Raw genomic sequence first — 23,908 nt, 5'->3', positions numbered from 1 at the left:
ACACCTTTTAACAGGAAATCTGACCATCTTGTTAAACAAAAAAGAAGGCACTTCCAAGTGAACTCAACTAAAATGTAATGAGTCAAACAATATTTTTCTTTATATTTCAATGTTCCTGTCTGCAGTTACCTTTCCCCATTAAGCTTAAAGTCGAAGTTTTGTAATGGCGAACTGAAGATGTATGAATAATTCATTACCAATAGTAATCAAATATGAAGTAAAAAGAATCGCCAACACCATCAGAAGCGATCGGAGCTATATAAATAGATAAATAAATAAAATTATTTCTTATGAATATTGGAAATATGATACAATCGAGGTATATTAATATTTAACTAGTAAAGTGTATAAAAGTTTCAACATAAGTATGTTCGAATATGAAAACAATCTGGTAATCTGGTTTACCATTGAGTGTATTTTTTCTTTTTTTCTTTGTGATCTAACGCTACTTTCAGCACGATTCACTATTCATTGATAGGGTTGTGTGGATTTATAGGGAACCGGAGTGTGTAGAAAGAACCATCGCCCTTCCACAAGATATTTGCCCATCCTATTCAATTAAGATTGGAATCCATTACACCTATCACGGGCGGGGCTCTACAACCTGCAATGTCGCATGACTGTCTACAGTAGCTGGATGAACAACTTAAACCACCACTCTACCATACCAAGCCCCCCTTGATTTGCATAAAAAAAAGAATATTGTAGAACTTTTTTTATTAAACTGAACTAAATTTTGAAATTACCCAATTATTTAATTGTGTATTTTTTAATTTTCAGTTTGTTTTGGTTGTGTTCATTTTTAGCATGCGCTGTGTACCTGACTTTTGTGATGATTCAAGAATTAGGAAATTACTACAATTATCCTACCTACACAACACTTGAAGTGGAGAGACATTCTGAAATTGAATTTCCTGCAGTAACTATCTGTAATTTAAATTCATTAAGCAAATCATTAGTCTTGAATGATTCTAGAGTAGACAATTACTATTTAAGCATTGGACCACGAGAGATATTTGATCTGCACAAACGGTTCAATTGGAGTGATCCATTCTATGAACAAAATGGATTTTTCAGAAACAGAACTGTAAAAGAAATCTTATCGAAACATAAGAGATTACATTACGGTCTGTGTAATTCCTTTATGTTTGATCAAACCCTCTACTGGGATCTCGAGGAATATTTCTCTGTGAAGTTAACACCGAACGGACCATGCCTTACTTCGAACAAAACCAAAATATTCAAAACGTCATATACAGGGTCAGCATACAACTTTGTAATGTGGTTGAATGTAGACCATGAGAATAGTTATTTTGGTCAATGGTTAGGAGAAGGGGTACAGGTAATATTATATTAATTACATGTTTACAATAATTTATAATAATTCATATTTATATACACATGTATATATATATATATATATATATATATATATATAGTTTAAAAGTAAAAAAACACCAACAAATCGAACATTGTTTCTGATAGCGCTTTCACCGCATCTCCTGCGGTTCATCAGACATAATTGTTATCGTTAATAGTAACGACTTGTGACGTTACGTTATAGTAACGTCATGCGGTAATTGTATATATCTTACGGAATTTTATTAACGGACCGAATTTCACGTCCTATTTAATGTCGGCTGATTTATATGATCCGTTCATCCTACATTGACTTTTAAAATTCAAGAGTCTATCTAAAAATGAGGGTACTTTTTCTAAAAAATGAGGGTATTTTTTATATGGCTTTCCAAATACCGTTTCGATTCCTAACATCACTGAAGAGACATTTATTGTCGAAATCCGGATCTGGTGTACTAAAAATATTGACACCGTATGTTTGTGGCATTACATCGTGGCCACAAATTATTTTTTTTTTGTTTAGTATTAAATTTATATTAAGATCCGCTATAGAACCAGGTTTAATCCACCATTTTCTACATTTGAAAATGCCTGTACCAAGTCAGGAATATGACAGTTTTTGTCCATTCGTTTTTGATGCGTTTTGTTATTTGATTTTGCCATGTGATTATGGACTTTCCCAATTGATCTTCCTCTAAGTTCAGTATTTTTGTGATTTTACTTTTTGTTACATCTTGTGATCAATTTTATTTGGCAATCGCCAATGGCAGTCAGCAGGGTTAAAGAACATCAGTTGTTCGACCTGTTAGTCAAATGAGTTTTGTTTAAATATACTTTTTCACTTTTTTGGTCTTTTGGAAAATTTTGTTTGTGCTGTTTTAGACCCTTCTACAACGAAATTTGTTTTACATGCACACGTATAAAAATTGCGGTTTTTATCCAACGCAATCATAGTTTTGAACGTAGTTTTCAATTTAGACTCGTATATTTATAAATATATATATATAACTCGTCTAAGCATCAACCCAACAATGTTAGATCTGTATATTTGCTTTCTAAAATATATATATATATATATAATAGCTCGTATACGTTACTGTTTATTTACATAAGTTATAGAGTTTCGCAGTTCGACAATGCAGTCCTTGACTACATAGTTACTTCCCTTACTGTAATAATCAACCTCCTGTAAATAGTTTGAGCAACTTTGTAGCGAACTTGCTGCAGACTTCCAGCTAGCGAATACGGAGTCTGTGTTTGCGGCATGTTTGTTGCAAAAACGCTGCAGATCTGCTGCACACAATTTACCATGCAAATGAGTATTTGCTGCAAACATTTTTATGAAAATTGATCGTTCACTTGCATGTTTCTCTGCTTTTCTGCTGCGTGTTTAATATGTAATTCTTGCAATGCTCTTGCAAACTTTTTGAATTGTCAAAGATTTCTGCAATCTAGCTGTGAACATCTCTTATATTCTGTTGTTTTCTGTAATCTTACCGCAAAAAAGGATTTTCTTTTAAAAGAAAGTATATAGCCATGTCTTGTATAGTAAAACTCAGCCATGTATATCGAACATTTTCATCTTTTTTTGTTACATTAATTTGAATGATCATATTTCTGTAAAACAGGGGCGAAAGATACCAGAGGAACAGTCAAACTCATAGATTGAAAATAAACTGTATTACAACGCCATGGCTAAAAAATAAACAGACAAATAATAGTACACAGGCCACAACAAAGACAACTTAGCAACATGAACCCCAGGAAAAAAACGGGGGTGATCTCAGGTACTCTAGAAGGGTAAGCAGATCGATTCACAAGTTGTGCTATTATAGGCAAACCTTTTCCGATTCCACTACCTTGCATTTAATATAAGATTGGCGAATGGTTGTGATTGATTGATTGATTGTTGTTTGCTGTACGTCCAGTGGTAAATATTTCACGCAAGTTCAGGATGAGAACAATATGATAATACATACAATAACAAGGTCTTTATAATAGCGGTCGACCAGGATGAACTGGAGATTGTCATTTGAAAACAAGGGTGCATTAGATAGATACAATGATTTTGTCTTACACTAGGCCACTTCTGGACCCCTCAGAAACTTGTTGCAAGGAGCATTTACATACATTGATCATGGCATTCTCTCTAAACAAAACATCCGGTTAACATCTCTATTTTGACGTGGCTATGGCTGCGAATTAATACATCCAACGCATCCATGCGGACGCCGACTTTTTCAAGGGTTTTACTTCGGTCGGAAGAAAACAATATTTCTTTACAAAGATTAATGTTTGGATGTTGATAGGTATTAAACTATTACCATCCACAATTATTGCAGACAGATTATCATGATGGATATGGACTTCTAAGCATTTTTCTTCATGGTCTTGTTTTTAAAACAAAGCACAAAATTAAACCGGGAAATTGTTGACCGTCGTAATATTTGTTCAAATTATTTCATTTAAACATAAATCCTGACATTTGTCTTTTAATTCACAGTTCACTAACCTGACATTTTTCTTTTAGTTCACAGTTTACGAATCTGACATTTTTCTTTTCGTTCACTCTTCACGAACCTGACATTTTTCTTTTAGTTCACAGTTCTGGAACCTGACATTTTTTTTTTAGTTCACAGTTCACAAACCTGGCATTTTTCTTTTAGTTCACTCTTCACGAACCTGACATTTTTCTTTTAGTTCACAGTTCATAAACCTGACATTTTTCTTTTAGTTCACAGTTCACGACAAGGATGAAGATCCCCATTTTCAAGGTTCTAGTGGTTACTTTATTGAACCAGGACACGAGTATTACGGGGCACTTAGGAAATACACTGTAAGTTATTCTGTCAACAAATATGACATAAAGTATGCATGTATCGCCTGATAGTCATGTAGCGGCTACCTTTGTGATTCAAGTATTTACTTTTTATTAGAATTTAAGAAATGTATTTTAATGTCCCATTTATGGGCATTATGTTTTCTAGTCTGTGCGTCTCTTTGTTCGTCCGTCCGTCTGTTCGTCAGTTAGTCCGTCTGTCCCGCTTCAGGTAAAAGATTTTGGTCGAGGTAGTTTTCGGTGAAGTTGAAGTTCAATCAACTTAAAAGGTAGTACACATGTTCTTTATAATATGATTTTACTCATTTTAATGCCAAAGCAGAGATTTTACCCCATTTACACGGTCGCCTGAACATAGAAAATGATAGTGCGGATGGGGCATCCGTGAATCCGTGAACTAGGGACACATTCCTGTTTATATTAATTCATTTCCTTTGGCAATTCATAATTTTACTAAATTATACAACACTTGTTTTGTAAAATGTTTGATATAGCATAATAATTTAGTAATTCAGAGTTAGGGGACGACCATTTGATTTTCTGGGGGGGGGGGGGGGGGGGGGTCAGAAGGATTTTGAAAATAAATAACTCAGCCTTGATAATCATAAAATAAATGGTTTGTTCTGTGGTAGTTTGAAGATAAATTACCTGACTTGCAATGTATTGAAAATAAATAACTCAGCAGGTCTAATCTAAAGTATGTGATGGCACCAGATTCTTCATAAATTCATCTTTTTTCTCAAAAAATCGGGAAACACAATTTTTTTACGTTAAAAGTACATATATTATTTAAATATACTTGAAATTGGTTTCATTAAACTTGAGATATATAACTGTCTTAGGAAACCTTACCACATTTTTATTTCAACAGGGCCGTAACTCAGTACATTGAGGCAAATGCCTACTTCTTAGCCATTTTCAAATTTTTTTTTTCATGCAAAAAATCATGCATTTTAGTAAATACATGTTATTACAAAATTTCGTAAACAATTTTATCATATGGTTTCGTCTTTAATAAATGTTTTATCAAACAATTACTTTAACTATTTAGAATAGAATTTCGCACATAGGATATGTTTAGGACGTCTTAACATCAGATGTGCTTAAGATAGCTTCGAGACACAACTTAAGAGTGTCCTAAGTCGATCATAAGTCCATCCTAAAATTGGTCTTATCTATGACTTAGAACGAATCTTTGGATACTTTCGAGAACACCACCCCTGGTCAGTAAGTAAATAGTTAACGGTTTGATTTACAATGCCGTGCGATTCTTTTTGTCTGTCTAATAAATCTGAGGGAAGACAAGTGAAAAAGTTTGAAGGTGCATCCCTTGATAAAGTTATCATATAATTTTCACTTTGAATGGACCAAATTTCTAGAAAGGTATATTACATTTATTAACGTCTCAAAATCATTTAATGTAGATTCATGGTATACTGCAATATTGGCCCATTGTACAATGCAGTACACAATCGGTATAATTCTTTGTCAAAATCTACAAATTTGAAGACAGATGTGCAATTTTATTGGTAAGACTTTTTTTTTTGTATAACGAAAACTTAATGATTTATTACATTTTTTTACAAATATGCATATGTTTTTTTTAACTAAATGGATAGTTTTCATTATACAACTTATGTACATATACTTTTTTCTGAGGAAAATTCTTTAATTTGTCCACATTTAGAAGAAGTTTTCTTATTTTTCATTGCTTCCTTCAAGCTCCCTTCAAGGAAGCAATTCGCCGACAAATTTTCCGTATGCATAGTGACCTGAGCGTAATCCTCCTCGTAAAAACCGGTGATCGCAATACGCATGGATCTGTCATTAAAATAAACAAGTATCTGATTGTACATGTTAAACACGTGCTCAATACCCATGCTTTTTGTAATTTGTTTACTATAACATGTATAAGGTGACAATTAGTAAACTTCGGCTTTAAAACACGGCATTTAATAAGCAGCCATATTTGTTAAATCATAATAGACAGAGAGAAAAAAAATGACGATTATACGATATATTTGCGTAAAAAGTAAAAAAAATCGTGCACAGAGGACTAAGTTTATGATATATACATGCATTAGTTCAAGAATTGGATAAAAAATAAATTTTACCACTCACTCGTGGCATATGACTTTAACAAATATATAATTTTTGTGCTTTTTAGAATCAATTTTTCAAATTAGTTATTTTAGGGGAGATAATTTTTTTTTTTGTAAATAATTTAAACTGGATTAAGAGGCAAATTTTTACTTGTAGCAAGAAATGAAGTTAGGTGACATCATTTTTTCTTTTTATTTTCTTAAAAAATATTATTAAACTAAGTCTTTTCATAATTTATTTGAAAATTCTGTCTCATAGATTTTATGCACAAAAATGCGATTTGTCGTGACCAATCTAAGCAAATTTGGGCATTTTTGTACGACTCGCAGCTCGCAGCTTGCTGTGACCCGTACTTTTTATTATGTTTTGGAAAAAAAGCATAGTAAAATCTTCATTTCGAAAAAGGATAAGAAAATTCTGTCCGAGGAAATTTATATCAATGTTTATATCTACCTTAAGTTAATATGAATTAATCTAAAATGTAATTTACCCATTAAAAAAATATTAATCTTATTTCTTGACACATATGGATTTCTTGACATATATTGGGTTAAACTTAAGAACATCTACATTTAGTATCATTGATGCGACTGTCATACAAGTGAAAGGTTAAACTAGATTTAAAACCAAGTTTAATTCACCATTTGTACATAAGAAAATGACTGTACCAAAATGTCAGGAATATGACAGTTGTTGTCCATTCGTTTGGAGTGTTTGCGCTTTTGATTTTGCCATTCGATAATGGACTTTTCTTTTTGAATTTTTGCTCGGAGTTTAGTACTTTTGTGATTTTACTTTTTAGCATGAATATTTGTCAGAACCGTTTAAAGCGACACCAACAGAGTTCTGCAGAGAATCTTTTGAAGATGGAAAGAAGTACCTATCAACAAAGTGTTGGAAAGAATGCTATGTCAGTTATATTTATGAGGCCTGTAAATGTATTGATTTTGATTACAAAGGTATGTATATGTATATGTGAAATTTTTCTTAGTAGACATTTCAAGGATGAATGTATGTTTATGCGTAAAGAGACAGACATAAGTACAAAATGTAGTAGCTCCACTTGCTATTGAGGTAACGGTTCACGGTAAATGAACATTCCTCTACCTTCATTCAGTGAAATTCTTCTTGATTGGTTACACCACCTATGCGTTTAAAAAAGGTACTTGTTTATTAAATCAAGAAGGTATCATCACTAGTTCTGACAGTGAAATATATTATTTTACAATAATTATTCTGATATGACTTACTTCTTTCGCTTTGTAAATAAACCTATGTTCGAAATCCAATAAAATACATGCGTATCTTGACTACTGCAGAAAATTGAATTTTTCAAATTGGCATGCATTTGATACATTACATTAGCTTCAAACACTTTCAAACTCTTAAATGATGTTCATGTTGTTAATAATACATATAAAACAGTGATTAATCTGGTTCAATACTATAAATATTTAGACTTAAAGAGAACATTCCTTCCGGCTTTGTTTAGGACATAGACTCACTGATTATATTGAAAATGTTGTTGACATAATAAATATATATATATATTAAATATGAATAATTGATGGAAATATTCCACAATGAGTTACAATGTTAAACAATCCTAGCAAAATAAACATGTATACTATAAGAAGTATTGAAATTTAATAAATATTTTAAGAGCCATCTTCTTTAATTTAAAATTGACATCGAACATGATCATTATGCTACACAACGGTGAATTGATTTCAACCGTTATAACGAAATACACGAACAATGTGTAACATATTGTTGATAATAAGGTAAACAAAGGTATTATGAATTGCATGGTAATCGTCGAAAACAAGTTCAGTTACACCTTTTATAAAGTAGAATCATTATAAAATAACATTTTTAAATTAAGCATATCAATATTGTATGTAAACTGCTATTCGCAATTAATGATATTCAGGTAAAATATCTTGAATTTTGGTTTATTTGTAGATTACCCCATTTGTTCTAAGTATGAATATTTCAAGTGTGCAAGACTAGCAAAAGGTATGAAGCAAAAGAAAGTAAGATGGACAGGACAGTAAAGAATATCAGTTTAGATCATTAAACGAAATTCATTTCGTTGAGAATAGTTGTCAAATTGAGTCGACAGTAGTTGTCCGTCCGCGCATAAAAACGCGAGGTTTGGCTAGCCATAAAATCAGGTTCAACCTACCATTTTTCTTAAATGTCCTTTACCAAGTCAGGAAAATGGCAGTTATTATCTTATAGTTTGTTTCTGTTTAAGATGCATTGTTGTTTGTTTTTGTTCACGTTAGTGGTTCTTTTGTTTCGTTGTTTTTCCTATAGTTAATTTGTTTCCCTCTGTTTTAGTTTGTAAATAAAGGCAACAGTAGTATACCGCTGTTCAAAACTCATAAATCTATGGACAAAAAAACAAAATCGGGGTAACAAACTAAAACTTAGGGAAACGCATTAAATATTAGAGGAGAACAACGACACAACAATAAAATGTAACACACACAGCAACGGACTAAGCATTAGACAAAATCCGATGAAAATAACCAATATAACATCAAAACCAAATACATGAATTTGGGATAGAAAAGTACCGTGACACGTCTTATAGTAATGTGAATTCACACTCAAAAATAGGAGAAAACAAACGACACAATGGAAACATGTTACACAAACAGAAACGAACTATGATATAACAATGGCCATTTTCCTGACATGGTACAGGACATTTTTAAAAAAGAAAAAAAATGGTGGGTTGAACCTGATTTTGTGGCATGCCAAACCTCGCACTTTGATGGCATTGTTAAATATAACATTAAAATGACAACATAATAATACAGGACTACAATACAAATAAATAGCAGAACGTATTTGGCAAAGAAACACATTAATAATAGATAACAAAATGTATCAGGTTTACCTAGATTTGTTTTCTCTCAATCGATCTATGACATTCAAACAGCGGTATACTGTTGTTGCCTTTTTTACCGATGTTTAAATTCGTAAATCAATTAAGACACCAAATCAAGTTTACAAACAAAAACTGAGGAAATATCATGAATTTGAATATCGAAAGTAGTAAGATCGACTGCGTTGACAGATTATTTTTGTCGTCTCCTACTGTTGAGGACGAGATTAAAAGAAATCTAGAATTCAAAATTGAAACTTTAATTCAGAAGAACATTAGTTAAGATAAAATAAGATAAAAATATTGATAGGTTATGAAAATCCTTTTGGAGATGATTGTTTTTAGGAAATGACTGGAAAAGACCGACTTTTACATTATATTAAGCATTGGCCTGGTTTTGGTCTCACTGAATTGAAAGAAAAAAACTCTAGAATTAGGTTAAATCTTAGTAATAATCTTTTTAGCGCTATTGTTTTCTATGAAAAGAAAAGTGGGTGATATGGGGCAAAATATTCTACCCCGTGACGTAGGACAAAATTCTAACAGCCTGAACGTCTGACAAACATTCCTAAACCTCTGTTTTAATATGGCGGATATATGGTTGAATAGGTGGCATCAAAAGACCATTGGAAACAAAACCTAATCAACTATATCATGCCAGTTTTGTCGATATAATACTTGTCACTGGCGTTAAAAGTGAAGACACAATCAACAACGTACTTGTAGAGCATTAAAATGAAAATTTTGGAAAGGATCGCGTCTTCATTTGATCTTATCTAATTCCAACTGGTCTGCAATGCTTTTGAAGGACACAATCACAGATGACAACTAAACTAAGTTGATATTGATTATAATACACATGTGTGACAGATCATTCAAAGCATTTTTGTATGAATAATTGAGTTTTGAAATTTTCATTCTTCCAAATCCCAGTTTAACATTTATAGAAATAAATATCAGTTTATGAAACTTAATGAAATCATTCTGGAAGCGATGACGATAAGATTTCAAAGAAACGGCATGAATTTGTGTAGATTTGAGCATCTGTATCACTATACATGTCCTTGGAAATGTCCATTAATTGCTTTGAAAATTAGTCGAGGTACATTTTGTACAAAGTAAACTTTATGTTATAATATAACGCCTTGCTGTTACTATTAAATACGACGTCTTTATACAGTTTTATATAACTTTGTGTTTTCTAATTTTCATAGGAGAATTTTATGGAAACTCCAAAATGAAGACAGGTTGTCATTGTCCGCCTGCATGTTCTAGCACACGATACGAAGTAACACTCTCTTCATCCATATTTCCCTCTGACTTCTACAATGATTTACTTCTAAAGGCGGTTTATAAAAATGATCAGGATTATTACAGGTAATTACGTATGCTATATAATTTCTCAAAATCAGACGCGCGTTTTGTCAAAGCTTTTATTTTCTTGCCCGGTTTTGACTATACTTATTACTTTTTGAATTTTTAAGCTCTATTGTATTCTTCAAATTTTGGAGATTTCAAATGTTTTACCTCAAGCATGCATCAGCAAAGAGACATTTATTGTCGAAATGTGCATCTGGTGCATTGCAATTGGTACCGCTAAAGTTATTAATATCGTTCAGTTATACTCTAAGCAGCAAGGCCCTACAATGATTTAAAATCCAAAACTTAGTACAACGTTATCAATGTGATAGAAACATGTTGATGTTCGAAAATTAAAGGTATATGATTATTGATATATTTACTGTATATTGTATTTGTTTTGTGATTTCTTTTTCGGGGGAACAAATGTTTGAAGTAGATTTGATGAAAAATCACAAAACATGATTCTATTGATTTTATATATTGATATTGGATTACTGCACATAACTGTCATTTAAAAAAAGGTGCTCCCAATCATAACGCTATTTCTTACCTGTTCATTGTCTTTAAAATGTATGGTGGTTTAAACATATAAAGTATTTTTATGACGGGTGGTGCAGACTAAGCACAATTTTAGCGTTTGAAAACTTGATTTGTTTCAGGTTGATAGATATAGGAAGATGTTGTATGAGTGCCAATGAGAAAACTCTCCATCCAAGTACAATTTATAAAAGTAAATCATTATAGGCCGTCAAGGTAAGGCCTTCAACACGAAGACTTGGCTCACACCGAACAGCAAGCTATAAAGGGCCCAAAAATATTACTAGTATAAAACCATTCAAACGGGAAAACCAACGGTCTAATCTATACAAAAAAACGAGAAACGAGAAACACGTATGAACTATATAATCAGACGACAACCACTGTATGATTTTTTTTTTAACTCAACAACCAATTATTAAAATCTCACTATTTATTCAAACTTTAAATTAAAATTTACCTTTACTGACATTTTTTTTTCACCTTTCAGAAAAAACTTTATAGTCATTCACATCTACTTCGATGAACTAAAAACAACAATTGTAAAACAGTCAGCTGTCTATGGATCATCGGTGGAGATATTTGGTTAGTTTTATATGTGATTATGTTTAAACTCTCTGCATAGTTTTATATTATTTGATTACGTTTAAATTCTTTATAATTTAATTATATTCAATGAAAATAAAAAAATTCGGACGTCCGAAGCACTTTTCTTGGTTTAACTTTACCATCATGACCATGTATGCATTAAAATGTTAAACAAAACTAGATTTGTTGGAAGCTCTTTATTGGTATAAAAACAAGTTACTTAAAAGAATAACAAAATTCGTCTAAAGTCAACTTTGAATGGGAGAGTTACCTGATAAAGATATATTATATATATTCACAAAACTTAATAGAATGAAGTATATGTTATCAATGTTATTTTGAAAGTGATTAATGTGTAGATTTTACCATTCTCTCACGTCCATAACATAAAGAAATTGTAACACTGTTATATTTGGAATGAGTTTGCTGAGTTAACGCATCAATACACTTACAATTCCTCAAATTGAATTTGTTTTCTCTCATTGGGAATGTAACACATGTGAGTTTTCTGATACTTATCTTCCTATGTAGTATTAATAAAATTAAGAATATGAATAGGGAATGTGCAAAGAACAACATTTCAACCAAAAAGCAGAACACAGTATGAAGTCCACATCATAGATATATTACCCTTTTTTGTGTTATTTTCAGGAAATCTCGGGGGACAGATGGGATTATTCATAGGAGCCAGTATACTCACCATTACAGAGCTTGGAGAATTTTTGGGGTTTGTTTTGTGGTTTATCTTGAAGAAATGCAAAAACAGGAATCGTCCAAACTTTTCAAAAGAAAAAAATGACATTGCCACACTCCAAGAAATGTAAACACGTCTAATCATGATTAAGTAAGAACGTTAATTTGTATATCTATCATTGTTAAACTTAATTGTAAACAATTGCTGTACAATAAAAAAAATATATTACATTGCAAATATATAGCTTGCTATTTATCATCGTTAACTTAATTGGTAACAAATGTAAAACAAGTTAATCCATACATTGCAAATATTTAAAGTATATATCTCTCACAAAAACATTGATTATAACGACATGAACTATTTATATATAAAAGAAGACGATATGGTTATGATTACCAATGAGACAACTCTCCACAAGAGACCAACATGACAGAAATGAACAACTTTAGGTCACCGCATGGCTTTCAACAATTAGCAAATCCCATACCGCACAGTCAGCTATAAAAGGCACCGAAATGACAATGTAAACCAATTCAAACGAGAAAACTAACGGCCTTATTCATGTAAAAAATGAACAGAAAACAAATATGTAACAACCACTGAATTACAGGCTTCTGACTTGGGACAGCACATACATACATAATGTGGCGGGGCTAAACATGTTAGCGAAAGGCCAACCCTCCCCTAACCTGGGACAGTGGTATAACAGTACAACATAGAATGGCTTATATTCAGGGTCATAGGTCGAAACCAAAATGACATACGAAACCTCAAATTTAAACAAAAAAGATGAATATGTTTTGAATGGCTACGGTTTGCTCTAAAAGAAGTGAACATGAACTTTGTTTAAATCAGAAAATCCTGAAAATCAAAAACCAGAAAAAGGGCTATGATACTCGGTCCTTCACAAACAACTAATTATTCAAATCCGGACGATTCTAAATAAAAGACACAAATCTGGCGACTCAATGCCTTTACTTTGCAACTAGTTTCTTCTTCTATAACACTGACAGAAAACCGTGTTATGCACCATGCAAGAATGTGATTGAAAAATATTGGCGGAAGAAAATCAAACTAGAAACATTACCAGCTAGTTTTATAAAAAGATTTCTTTTGGTAAAAAAAAAATGTTTTCTGACGTTTTCAATAGAACAATGTTCATCATGCAAGTTATATGTCCGTATCCTGTGACCTTAACAACGAGACCTCTCGTTATAACTTCGGCCACTACAAGCGCAAGTGCGAGGAGAAAATCTTGATGAGACAAACAAACGTGCTCTTGAAGGTAAATAGTAATCACAGATTCTTAATGAACAAATGTATTACAACTAATTTAATCACTTAACAACTGTTAGGGAAATGTTTAGTTAACAAACGGAAACGCATAGAAAATATAAAAATAAAAAAATAAAAATGTCATGGTTCTTTCAATTCACAACCATGACTCTAAATCCAAGTCACAATTTATAAAAGTAAACCATTATAGGTCAAAGTACGGTCTGAACACGGAGCCTTGGCTCACACCGACCAGCAAGCTAGAAAGAGCCCATACAATTACCAGTGTAGAACCGTTCAAACAGGAAAACCAACGGTCTAATCTATATAAAAAACGAGAAACGATAAACACTTTTGAACCACATCAACAAACGACAACTTCTGGACAGCTGATTCCTGACGTAGGACAGGTGCATACAATTGCAGTGTTTTTAAACGTTTTAATGATACCAAACATTTACCCTCATCTGAAACAGTAGTGTAACATCACAACATAGAAAGACACACTATACAATATCAATAAAAAGGCTTAACTCAATCTTATAAAGACATAGTCTATGACTGTCATAGTAACACAAATGAACAAACACTGAACGAATGAATTTGATCTATGATACAATGCAAATAACAACTAATTTAATAAACAAATATGTATGCATTGGTTCAATAATTTCGATAATATTAAAATTTCAAGAAACTCGTTTCATATTATTTTAAACATCAGAGGCAAGAACAGAAACATACTTGCAATTAAATAACTTAATTCAACTACTAACTTAATCCTGTCTGTTTAGCCAGAAACATGTTAAGGGTTTAAATATTCGTGTTAATACTAAGTCCTATTTCCCTTTTTGCTATTTTATAACCAAAGTATTTCTGTGAAGAAACACAATTTTACAGTGGAAAATTGACGATTATATCTGACAATTCATTTCCTACTTAGAAAAGCAATTGTATACAGTCCCTTTTTTATACAGTTTAAGGCAAAAGAAGCACTAGTCATCTACCTCTGTTTTCTAAAAATATTTCACGTAAAACGTTGTAAAACAGGCTACGTTTTTTTTTAAACATAATATTAATATTTTGATTGTGAAGTTATTTTTAAAGACGCATTATTGTGGCAGATAAAGAAGGCGAAAATTAGTTTTAGTTCTTCATCCATAATTTCTAGATATGGTTCTTTTTCCAGTTAGTTGTTTTTTTTGGGAGGTTTGGGGGGGGGGGATTATTTGAAAATGGTCCTAGTTTTTTGACAAGTTAAGTACGATTTTGAAGGTGTCAGCGTAATTATTATCGATGAAATATTTGTCGCAAAAAACTAATAAATAAACACTTTGTTATGCTGTTTTATTGAATTCCGCCATATAATAAACCTTCTTAGAGCAATGCTTCTGATTATTTCAACTTCTTTTAAAGTTTATCTTGTCTTGACTCGATGGTACATCACATAACAAATGTTTTGATCATGATCACCATTCTATTTTTAAGTGTGGCTTTATACTGTGAATCTTCTTTCATATTTTTTCAATTCAATATCTAAATTTGTGACCAGTTTAAATCTATACACATATTTTCTTAATTCTAAAATTGAATATAATTTCCCCTTTTATTCCAATTTATTTCCTTTTGAATTTATTGACAATGTCAAACTTTTAAGTTTACATTCATTTAACCTTTAAACTACGTTTTCCCTATTAATAGTTTTATTTTTTTTAACAAAACACATCATCAATCTAAACATCATCTATTAAGGTTATTTTTTTTCGCATTCGGGAAAGAGATATTTTATGTAATGTAGGGATCAAATGTTACACCAATGAAATTGCAGCAACTAGGAAGAAACTTACAACATAAAGCATGGTGACAAACAAAGAAATGTTTAAACAGTGATTTTTATCAATATGAATTTATACTCATCAACCAGGATATTAGATATCTAGTTAACGTTTATAAATACATGAACGAGTAATTGTTATTTTTAGACACAGAACATTAAAAAAGAACAGAAAACAATTACACAAACTAATAAATCATCATATATCAAAGTCTTTACTTTAAAACATTTGTACAATAATAGATATATTGTATCAAGGGGCACAAGTTTTACCCCTATTCCCAGATGAAATTTAACTTTTCCTGACCGATTTTAAAAAAAATTGGAACGAGAGGAATTAACCGTATTTACGATGAGAACATGTTAATAATAAATACAATACAAGAACACATTACATATTAATATAATAGATAGTTACTGTAGTATAGGCCGTTCCAGAAGAAGGTTGTGGAAAATTTCAAATGAAGGTTAACTGGTGAAGGGCAGACATTTGGCAACCGAATGACCCCTCAAACAAGGTTTTTTTTAACATACAACCAAACAGCATGGCACTCTCTCTACACGAAAAAAATCTTTACTTTAAAATACTAATATATAATAAGTTTATCATTAAACATTATCCAGTTGCTGATTGAATATTAAATCATTTCCTGTCATATAAGCAAAGAAAAGAGTTCTTTCTTTCGGACGGACGACGGGTGAATGGGAGCGGTTACTAAAGCTTCCGCTCTGGCATTAATATGATCGCACTTAACTTCATTAACAGTAAACCATATTAAACATATACATGATATATTAAATAATTATATTTAAAAATGAAAAATTCTGTAACCGAGTGTAACAATAATATTTCATTATATCATCTCTTTACGGAAATTCATCTTCCGAAAATTCACATTGGCAAATATATAATAAGTGTTCTAAAATGTTAAATTGCTACAAATAACTTCGACAGAGTGTTAACAACCATACTTCCTTTTTCCATTTTTTTTTTCTTTTTTTCATTCAGGTTCTTCGGATTACATAAATACATGATTTTGCAGTAATTTTTCCCTGTTGTATCATTACACTTTTTTGATATGATGATTCTGAAAATGACATTGTTTTGAACATTTATGAATTCAAAAATTAAGTGTATATGTTTTGTAGCCCCAACAGTATGTTTGAAACACATAAGGAAGGATTAAAATTTCAAACATGTAAACATAAAGTTATTGCATTTATTCTGATTTCGGAACAGTAGCTATCCAAGAAAACATGCCAGGTCATTAACCTTTACTTTTTATCTTTCAATTTCATATAATTGAGGCTTCATTAATCACAAGGTAAATTCATTTTAAAATATCATTGATAAAAGCATTGCAAATAGTTACATTGTACGTACGTCACGCAGACGACATATTAAGTAGACAACATCGAAATATAGTATATACTTGCTTGATAAGAAGGTAATGACAAGCTTATTGTTCACATATAATACTGCGGGGGACAATAATTCGTTTCGAAAAGAATCTTATTATGTCACCCGATCGACAATGTCGGGTGACATATTGCTATTCCTCTGTTTCTTTTTCCGTATTATTATTTTTCTTCCACCTAATTTTGTCCGACCGCTTTCTCTGAACCAAAGGAACCAATCTAAATGATACTTCACTATAACAAGGAACCCTGACTTTCGAGTTGCAGTGCAACTTTGGAACTAAAAAATGGCTGCCGTTACCATGGAAACAGAACAATTGTGAAAAAATCCAGTTTTTGGTTTTAATGAGTTATTAGGATATGCTTAAACTCAGAATCATATATTTTGACACAATGTAGGTGCCCACTATATACTGGTTTTGGAGGATTTTGGCAATCATTGGAACTACTATGTTGCCATGGAAACTACACCAAAAATTTCAAAAATATCAGAATGCTCCAAATTTAACGAAACTTTACAGTATCGATGAGCAACATTGGTAGATTTCCAAAATGCCATTACCAAGGAAACAATGCAAAACAGGTCAAAATGGTTCAAATATCTTAAATTGGCATTTACTTTCTTAAAATGGTAAGTCAAATTGATCGATGCTTTCATGATATGGTCCCTCCCATGTACCGATGTGGTATATGCCATAAACTTTTGGGAATGGTCTCTGTTGCCATAGGAACAAATCAAAATGTCAAAAATTTCAAAAGTTTCAAAATGCTCCAAAATTGATGAAATTTAATAGGATTGTTGACTGTCAAGTCTGCATGAGACTTTTGAAGTTGGAATTTCAAAAATGGCTACGGTTGCAATGGAAACTGGAAAAATGTCAAATATTTTCGAAATGCTCCAAACTTAATGAAACTTAATATTATTGTAAACTGGCATGTATAGATGAAACTTTTGACTTTGAAAATACTAAAATGGCTGCCGCTGCCATTGAAACAGCAAAAATGTCATGTTTTTAAAAATGATCTTAATGCACTGAAAATTTACAGAAAAATGTATAGCCATGCAAATATGTGCATTCACAAGTTTTTGAAATGGCTGCCGCTTAGTGGCAATGGGGGGAAGAGTGACATCCGCTATTGCTTGCAATAGCAATTCTAGTTTTTTTTGGTGTTTTTTTTTACCGAAATTCTGAACGAATAGGTAATGATCTTTTTAATTATTAATTTGAGAACATGCCTACATTATGAGGACATTCAGAGAGATTTAATAATCTGAATATAACATAATGATTCATTATTTATTTTCGATATATCTATTAAAATGTTTTATCTTACGATGTAAAAAAAACATGCATTGTGTGAGTCTGATCAAAACTAACAAAATAAAATGATAAAGTGCAGGGTATAGTCTAATTGGACCGTTACCATTCGACACTTAACGATGATGATCGTCTTCTATAAACTAGTGTGTAAAAAAAATCGCCCAGATATTATGATTATAAAAAAAGTAAAGCCTTAGGTCTGTTTTTGGTTAATACCCAGTCAGCAGACTAACAGTGGGCCAACGTTGGCAAATGGTCGGCCCGTTGGTCGACCGTTGGTGTTGGCTTCACAACATTGGCCCAACGTTGGCAAATTGTCGGTCCGTTGGTCGCAAGTTTATGTTGGCTGCACAACATTGGCTCAACGTTGGCAAATTGTCGGTCCGTTGGTCGCAAGTTTATGTTGGCTGCACAACATTGGCCCAACGTTGGCAAATTGTCGGTACATTGGTCGCACGTTGGTGTCGGCTGCACAACATTGGCCCAACGTTGGTCTGTTGTTGTAAATTCATATTATTATTTTATGTTGGTTATAAATAATCGGGCAAATGTTGGCATTATGTTAGTAGCAACAAAGGGCCGATATGAAATTTTGTTAACAGAATTGATTATATAATATTTTACGCTTTATTTCTCTTGGGAGGCGGATAATTTCGATTGCAGCAGGCTTTATGAAAAGTTAATGTTATACCGAAAGTGTTTATCAACTGAAATTACATTTACAACTCTATGTTGGGCCAATGCTGGCCCAACGTTGCGTGATAATATATTATACTTTATATATAAGTCAGGTAAAATTTATACTGGAATATCATTACTGTAATAAAAAAAAATGTATATCGTAAACATAGATTGTCTGGTTAAAAAATTAAAATTTATTGCAATCATATTTTTTTTATAATAACTTTATTCATTAAACTTTGTGAAACATAATAATAGCAATTATATGCAGAGTGATATTTGATACAGCCAGTCTGTTAATCAAGCCCATTCTGATAGGGTTGACCATATGTTCGACAAATTTCAAAGATAGTTGCTATGGTAATTAAGTTTATAGGAAATCTGAATGTAACGGGATGGTCACTTTTGTGATTATTTCCTGTTGTGTATTTGTAAGAAAGCAGTGATACGAAGAAAACAAAAAGAGAAAATCATGTCATCTGAGATTCAAAGAGAAAGACAGTAACATGTAAGTTGTAACTTAAACAAATCTGATATATATATACGATTCAGAATGACAAATACAATATGATTTTTTAATCTGAGGGATGTTGTTAAAAATCAAAACATATATTAATTTCTATCATTTTATAATGCTGATCTTGAAATTTATACGTTTCGGGCGAAATATTTTCTAGATTTTAAATCATTTCAATCATATTAATTATCATAAAATATTTGCCACTGAACATTAGTATCTTCAAACAAATGGTAAATTATATCTATAACCACAACATGTATGATCATTACTGAAGTTAATGGAATAAAATTGTCTTAAAGACGTACCTTATTCCGTAATGTTTCAAAAATGTGGTATAATGATTTCTACTTCATTAAAATATAAATGAATTTGTTAGTTTTATTGTATTTCTAAATCGCATGCAAACAGATATATTTGTGAAACCTGATCATATACACACTTGAATGTGTAACAGTGTTTTTATATATCACATTTACAACTGTTCATTAATACACATATAAATTATTCTTTATATATCATGCATATTACGAATATATAAAGTATGATACCGAATTCGGAAATAATAGTAATAAGGGTTTGTTATACCCACAAATCCGTCTTATACTAATGAATTTCTGACCATTAGACAAATAACCAATATAAAAAAATGGTTATTTAAGATTTTATTTTGCATTAAATAGTGTTTAAACTGTTTAGAATATACATTAATTTATATTACATATCTAGAAGGGAGATTACGCACGCATGCATTAGACAAATTTGCAATTCAAGTTTACTTATAACTTTATTACAGAGTCGGTTAGAAAAAAAACATAGCTGTAAAGAGTCTTCGGATAAGGAGATAGATGATGCAGCTAAAGATTGGCGGCGCTTAAGCCTTGACAGAGAAGGTGGCAAGAAACAGAGAAGGGAAAAAAGAATAACATATATAAATAATAATGACACTGTTGAAGTTCAAATTGAGGAGGACACTACTCGTGGTGACGACCAATGATATCAAATTTAAAATAAATAAAGTTTCATCTTCCGAATTATTTAATTTTCATTCTGGATCTGGAACCAATACAACTAAAATTACATCTCCGAAAAAACTATTTGTATGATCGCCTAACCATAAGCCATACGTATACGTCATTTGTTTTGTTAAAGAAATAAATGAAATTGATATGAAAAAAGAAGATGTGGAATGATTGCTAATGAGACAACTCTTTACAAGACACCAAATGACACAGAGTTTATCTGGTCGATCCATCAAACATTGCCAAAGAAATATATAAGCGTCACACAATAAATAAAATTAAAGAGGCAAAGTTCATGAAAAAAACAAGGACAGTAACAATGGGTAATACAAAAATACAGAATTGCTACCTTAAACTTTGGCAGTTTGGAATACAAAAAAGATCAAATATTCTCTGGAGTATTTATCATATACAGCTCCTCATGCAGCATCCATTGTAATTTGGTTGAAACAATAGACCAACGTATTGCCAACATAAAAATGAGAAAAACCTACCTTGGACTAACATAGTGCCAACATAAGAAAAGATATTTCTACGTTGGTCCAACGTTGTGCCAACATGGATTTCGTTTTTCATACAATGGGCCAACGTTGGCTCTATGTATTGCATATAACCGTACAACGTTGTGCCAACATGAAGCCATCATGTTGGGCCAACGTAGGCCCACTTTGCACTTATACGTTGGGCCAACGTTAAAATACAACGATGGGCCAATGCAATAATATACGTTGTGCCAATGTTGGGCCAACATACTCATGTTGTCTGGGTAATTGGGATACGATTGCTTTCAAGCAATCTGTAGACTTATACCGGTGGCTCAGAGCAATTTCCCTCACGTCAATCATTTTATTCTAAACATTAAGGAACATCTCAAATTCTTATGATTGTCTTGTTTTAAATGGTAAAAACAAACAAAGGGATTGAACTTAATCAACTTTCCTATAATGTTCTTTTCATAATCTTCATGTTTGATAATTCCCTTAACTTCGACGCGTGTTTTTAACAACACGGAAAATCAGAATTAAGCAGTATTTATATTTAGTGTAGTTATAAATTTAGAAACACGTCAGAGGGAAGTCCCAGTTTTGATAAAATGTGAGAGTTCTCTGAATACCGATCAATCTATTTCTGTCATATAAGAACTGAAGTGGAGTTTTTCTTATATGTTACCGTTATGAAACTGATATTTGAGATTGTACTTCCATAAAGAAATTGAGAACCATCTAGGTCGTTTAATAAGCATTTAATATATCTTGCCCCAGGGTTTGATTTGGAAATTATGCGCATGCGTATAGTTTTCTTTACTTTAAGGGGTTTTAGATTGAATGGTTGCTCTGGATTCCCCACTCATTTAATTAATTTATAACTCAAGGGATCTTTTCTGTGTATGTCTGCTATTGAGATTATTGTTGTTGCATAATTTTAAATCATATGCATCATTTAGATTAAAATAAATATATTCCACATCGTAGAACACCCCTTCAGGCGAAATGGAGTCTTCCATATTATCGGTTCGAGTTGTCTCCCTTCCGGCAGTAACTTCCGTGAATTATGAATATAAACAAGACGTCGAGTATTAGCTCGTTCTGTCAATAAACGTCATATTATATTAAAAACGAATGCAATTTAAACCGATAAATGTGTACGGAAAGGAGCCATGATGACTGACCCAAAGGAAATCAAATATTTAAAGAGTTAGGAACGTAGGAAAAAAGGTGATAAGATACGAATTAAAATCTACATCTACATCATACGACAATCCATCAGCACATTGATGACTATACGTCGGCGCATCGCTAACAGACACTTAATAAAATATAATAACCAATAAGTGAAATAAAATAACTTCTCTGACATCTCTCACTCTGAGTCAGTCAGTGACTGCTTTGGAAAGTAAACTTGGTATTGATAGTACAAAAATAAAACACAATAGAACTAATTACATTGTTCATACACTTTTATCCGGGTTTGGCTATTTTGTAACTATTTTACATGTCTGTTCGTCATTTGAATTGGTTTTGAAAATAATATTATCCAGCTACATGCATACATGTGTCAATGAAACAATGGCAATCGTATCCCTCAGAGCAATCTGCTCTTTGATTAGAATATCGTTGTATGATGTATTCTCATTTTTTATATATTGATTGTTTTTAATTTGTTTATTTGGTTTTGCTCTCATAATCTCATGATATTACTCAGGATTTAAAAATTTTACGCTAGACGCACGCTTTATCAAAAGACTCATTGACTACTTTCTAATCAAAAAATTAAAAGGCTGAATAAAATCACGAACTGAAAACCAAAATCTGAAAAGGACCCAATATCCCAAAACATAAGGCCAAATACAGCAAAGGTTATATATTCCTGGGCTAGAAAATACTAGTAAGTTATTCAAAACATTCAGCTTTGTAAACAGTCAATTTGATGATGACCATATCAATGATAATTCATGTCATACCCTCGGGGAGAAAAACTCGTGGTATCGGTCAAGTGGTGGTAATACATTCATCATCGATACCAGGATTAAAAATCAATACGACAGCCTAGCGCTACGTCTTCAAAAGACTCACCAGTGACGATCGAAAGAAAATGTTCTAAGAAGATCAATTAATGTACGAAGTTGAAGGGTATGAAGGACCAAATATTTTAAAAGGATTTTGCCAAATACTTGGAGCTACGGTAATCTGCTCCTAGCGTATAAAACACTTAAAATTAGTAATTAAAAGTTTAAAAGTTTGTTAACTGTAAATTTAATTATGATCATATCAATGATAATTCATGTCAACACAGAAGTGTTGAGTTTTGGGCTAGTGACAAACTAGGAAGGAAAAATTCCACTTGTAGCGGAATCGACCAACTACTTGTAATCTTATGAATAAACTCATTATAGATACCAGGATAAAACTGTTGTACCACATTCTAATTGTATGTGCTTTTTCTTATTTGACTATACGCCAGAATCATTAAAGTATATTTCTGTCAGTTCCTATGTCTGTCCACCCCAAATGGAGTGTTCGTGTATCAATTTCATTTTAGATATAATTTTCAAGTTAGAAAATACAGTAACGAAAGATAAAATCTACTTCAGGTCATATAATTTTTCAATTTCAATTCGGAACTTTGTATTCCTAACGCCTCTTCCTTAATCTCTAATTACTTGCTCTGTCGTCACAAGAGACGATTTCCGACTCATCACACTTCAATGTAATACTAGGACAACTGTTAGTCTATATAAAATATATTATGGAGTCAATTTACAAGTTCTTTTTTTAAAGCGTTGAATTTCTTTCTGTAATGATGGCAACTGGTGATTAAATTGGCAAATTGGTGACTCTACACGTATACATAAGACGTTCAAAGAATTTTAAATACCAAGACAAAAATTCTGGAACACTAACGTACGATAGCCAGCCTAGGTGTTAATCAGATATTCTCATGTGCTTTTTGTGTA

The 23,908-nt window shown here is 31.9% G+C and overlaps 1 protein-coding gene and 1 long non-coding RNA gene across 2 annotated transcripts; both read left to right on the top strand.

Annotated features, from left to right (window-relative positions):
- The first annotated feature begins 786 nt into the window (after positions 1-786).
- Positions 787-12,577, top strand: LOC143078204 (acid-sensing ion channel 1-like). Its single transcript, XM_076253137.1, has 7 exons — positions 787-1,342; positions 4,094-4,195; positions 7,104-7,260; positions 8,267-8,320; positions 10,415-10,577; positions 11,590-11,684; positions 12,339-12,577. Exons 1-7 carry the CDS (start codon positions 833-835, stop codon positions 12,509-12,511), a joined length of 1,254 nt encoding a protein of 417 aa, XP_076109252.1. The 5' UTR covers positions 787-832; the 3' UTR covers positions 12,512-12,577.
- Positions 12,578-19,189: 6,612 nt separating this feature from the next.
- LOC143078203 (uncharacterized) lies at positions 19,190-20,462 on the top strand. Its single transcript, XR_012979106.1, has 2 exons — positions 19,190-19,423; positions 20,229-20,462. It is a non-coding gene; the product is annotated as an uncharacterized LOC143078203 (long non-coding RNA).
- Positions 20,463-23,908: the final 3,446 nt, after the last annotated feature.

Source organism: Mytilus galloprovincialis, chromosome 6 (assembly GCF_965363235.1).
Source record: "Mytilus galloprovincialis chromosome 6, xbMytGall1.hap1.1, whole genome shotgun sequence".
NCBI lineage: Eukaryota > Metazoa > Mollusca > Bivalvia > Mytilida > Mytilidae > Mytilus > Mytilus galloprovincialis.
This window is presented reverse-complemented; position numbering and strand designations above follow the sequence as displayed.